Source organism: Spermophilus citellus (genome assembly GCF_964194105.1).
Source record: "Spermophilus citellus genome assembly, chromosome: 3".
Taxonomy (NCBI): Eukaryota; Metazoa; Chordata; class Mammalia; order Rodentia; family Sciuridae; genus Spermophilus; species Spermophilus citellus.
The window spans coordinates 6770767-6774641 of NC_138184.1; the positions used below are offsets into that span (position 1 = coordinate 6770767).

At 38.1% G+C, this 3875-nt stretch overlaps 1 protein-coding gene across 1 annotated transcript; it reads left to right on the plus strand.

The window, feature by feature from the left end:
* Positions 1-2532: 2532 nt before the first annotated feature.
* LOC308645789 (olfactory receptor 7E24-like) lies at positions 2533-3480 on the plus strand (the record flags this gene model as incomplete). Its single annotated transcript, XM_081288197.1, has 1 exon — positions 2533-3480. Exon 1 carries the CDS (start codon positions 2617-2619, stop codon positions 3478-3480), a length of 864 nt encoding a protein of 287 aa, XP_081144323.1. The 5' UTR covers positions 2533-2616.
* Positions 3481-3875: the final 395 nt, after the last annotated feature.

Sequence of the window (3875 nt, forward strand, 5' to 3'; positions counted from 1 at the left end):
GCTTTTCTCCATAATGCTGATAGTTACCTAATCATGGAATTTGTTTATTGAAATCATAGTGACCAAATATTTATTGAGTTTCCAATTTCTCTTTGATGCTGCACATGTTGTGGAGATGGTGTTATTTTCTGTGTTTCCCTTAAGCAGTGAGCAGGGAGAGGAGGAGAGATTCGCACACTGTGCACACACTGGCAGGTGGGATGTGGGTCTGAAATGCTGCCTTCCTGACTCCAGCCCAGGGCATCAGACCTTCTGCTACAGTCCGAGGGAAAACAATATTCCCTGCACAAGTTGAAATTTCTTCAGGAGTCTTCAAGAACAGCATATAACTACTTGGGCTGATGCTTCATTTTGCTGATACATATCAGGATTGAGAAGATGTAGGTGATATTGTCTGCTCTTATAGAGACACAAAAATAAGTCATTAATAGCAAATTTCAACATGCATTCTTTTCCCATTGTAAATCAGACTCCTATCCCCAACCAAGACATTATGGAACATTCTTTTCTTTTTTAATATGGAACACTTCATGAATTTGCATGTCATCCTTGAGCAGGGGCCATGCTAATCTTCTCTGTTATATTCCAATTTAATATATGTGTTGCCAAAGCAAGCATATTATTATTTGAGTGATGAATCAATTGGCAGGAGGATTTTGAAATCATTGCCATATTAATAAACTCTCCAACTAAATGACAGTGTCCTTTCTTCAGGTAGCACTTTGCATCAGATAAAACCTGAATAAGAGAAATGTACTTCACAGAGGAATTATCACCTCAGGTTAATGTAACCTGGTGTATTTTCATGGGCAATAGGCATTTTTTTGCAGAATACTTAGATGAGTATTTTTAGGTACTTTTAAAGCAATTTTGTAAAGGAAATTTTATGGTATATAACCCTGAAATGAAAATACCAACAGAAAATTACACCTCCCCATTTCATGACAGTAGATGTGTATGGGAGATAGGTTTGCAGGAGAATGGAATCAGGCAGAGATACCAAGACTCAAATTTCTTATATAATGATTCAGATCTCTTGCCAATGTTAGTCCTGGCACAAGTATTAGCAGATTAACTTATTTTAATATAGGTAATGGGTATTATGGACAAGAAGAGTAGATAATACTCATGGAGCATGTTCTATGTCAGGATGTTGTTAGACAATGGATATCATATCTGGTATAAGAAAGGACCCTGGAGAACTTCACATGTGGACATGTATATACGATTGGTGTTGGTCTGACATCACTGTGTATAGATATTCTAAGATATTCACAGGGACACTTAATAGTGGGAGAGAATTACAAGTTATGCAGCTTGAGAGATTTGTGAAAGTAATTTCTTGATGAGAGCCATACAAGGTTAGGAATTATTATCCCATTTTACAGATGAGGAAGTTTTGAAGAAGTTGTTTTATTATTTATTATTATATTCTGTTTTGCCTGTATCCAGTTCAATCACAGTGAAAAATGAAAATGAACCCAAGTGTCCTTCATGTAGCCTAAATAAGAGAATTGAAATCAAGGTGTCAGGAATGACTGACCAGAAAATCCATGAAGAAATAAGAAGATTGGAAATAAAACTTGAGTTTAAGGACTTTATTTTTTCTTAGATTATAAACAATAAACTTGATGGATTGAGATCATAAAACCATGAAGCAGTTTTGGCAGGCTAGAGGAAGTACAGGATCAAGAAAAAGAAAAAAAAGTTAAGTGCCATTTTATATAACAGATGCTTTGCTGATATTGTATTGGTTGACACAATAAACCTGCATAAAATAAAACTACTCAAATGAGATTTTAGACACAAGGATTTAAAAATTTTTGACAGGTACACTGCACACCAGTGCCACATATGTGGTTAGTGCTATTATTGATTACATGCACTGACTCAATCATGTTTATCAAATCTGAAGTTTATCAATGGCAAGGTTTCTTATTTCATGTTATATAATTTTTAAAGAGACATATGCACAATGGAGGCAAATGAGAAGATCAACGAATGATGAGACCCCTTGCAGAAAATGGATCATACTGCTTTCTGGTTATGATGCATCCCCCTTGGTTTAATTGTCAGGAAAAGCAGTCCTTACATAGTCACAAAATTCTTGCCAAAGGAATTTGTTCCAAGGCCTTAAAACCGAATGAGGTATATCAACTGCTTCCTAGTTTATCTTACACTAAAGTCATTATTATTACCTGTTTTTTTCTTAAACATTATGCAACACTTCATTGTGATCATGAACTTCTTCTCTCCTCTGCTCCTGGATTTCTAACTTTGCTTATGGAAATGCTGCAAATGTGAGTATGTAAAGAGGGGTGAATAATGGAGAAAGAATGAAAGAGTATGTAAAACCTGGGTGTCTGACTACTGACAACTGTTGTTGAAGGAGTATGGACCTAAAGTGTGAGCAGCTTCCTTGTACATACTTAAATTCAAATGCTTATAGAATAAGGGGTGCCTGTATATGTATTTTTTTAACACCTACTTTCTTTTTTCAAAAGGTGTTCAAGGAGTATACTAGCACAAAATGTAACCCGTGTCTCTGAATTCCAACTCCTAAGCCTCTCAGAGGACCCAGACCTGCAGCAGATCCTCTTTGGACTGTTCCTGTCCATGTACCTGGTCACAGTGCTTGGGAACCTGCTCATCATCCTGGCCATCAGCTCTGACCCCCACCTCCACACCCCCATGTACTTCTTCCTCTCCAACCTGTCCTTGACTGACATCGGCTTCATCTCCACCACCGTCCCAAACATGATTGTAAACATTCAAAGTCACAATGAACTTATCTCCTATGTAGGATGCTTGACACAGATGTCTCTTTTTGCCATTTTTATTTGTATGGATTATATGCTTCTGACTGTGATGGCCTATGACAGGTTTGTGGCCATCTGTCACCCCCTGCATTATACAGTCATTATGAACCCTCGCCTCTGTGGCTTCTCAATTTTGGTGTCATTTTTGTTGAGTCTCTTGGACTCTCATCTGCACAATTTGCTGATCTTACAAATTACCAACTTCAAGAATGTTGAAATTTCCAGTTTCTTCTGTGACCCTTCTGTACTTCTGAATCTTTCCTGCACTGACACCTACTCTAATAACATTGGCAAGTATTTTCTTGCTGCTGTATATGGCCTTATTCCCATCTCAGGAATCCTTTTCTCTTACTATAAAATTATGTCCTCTCTTCTGAGAATCCCCTCTTTAGGTGGGAAGTACAAAGCCTTCTCCACATGTGGCTCTCACCTGGCAGGTGTTTGTTTATTTTTAGGAACAGGTTCTGCAGTGTACCTTGGTTCAGCTGCATCACATTCTCCCAGAAAGGATGTGGTGGCTTCAGTGATGTACACTGTGGTCACCCCCATGTTGAACCCCTTCATCTACAGCCTGAGGAACAGGGATATTAAAAGGGCCTTGAGGAGGCTGATCTTTGTCTCTGTGGGGTCTGGTTACAATGTGTGTGGGAAAATGCAGTGAAGCTAAATACCTGGTCCTGTCAATATGCCCCTTTTGTGTTAATTTCCCATTGAGTTCCATAGTAGAATGGTGCAGACTATGTTGGGTGGCAAATTTGGGAAGTGTTTCTATTGGGAATAAGAATTAACATTAGTAATATGAAGAATGTTGTATCTGGATGATGGTTATTGTATCACAACAAAGTCTATATTTAATGCCATTAAACTATGCTATTGATGATGACAATAATGACAAGTATTTAAAAATACATAATGAAAATGTTCTTGGGACGCTAATTAAAGATGGGGCTGGGGATGTGGCTTAAGCAGTAGTGCACTCGCCTGGCATGCATGCGGCCCGGGTTCCATCCTCAACACCACATACAAACAAAGATGTTGTGTCCGCAGAAAACTAAA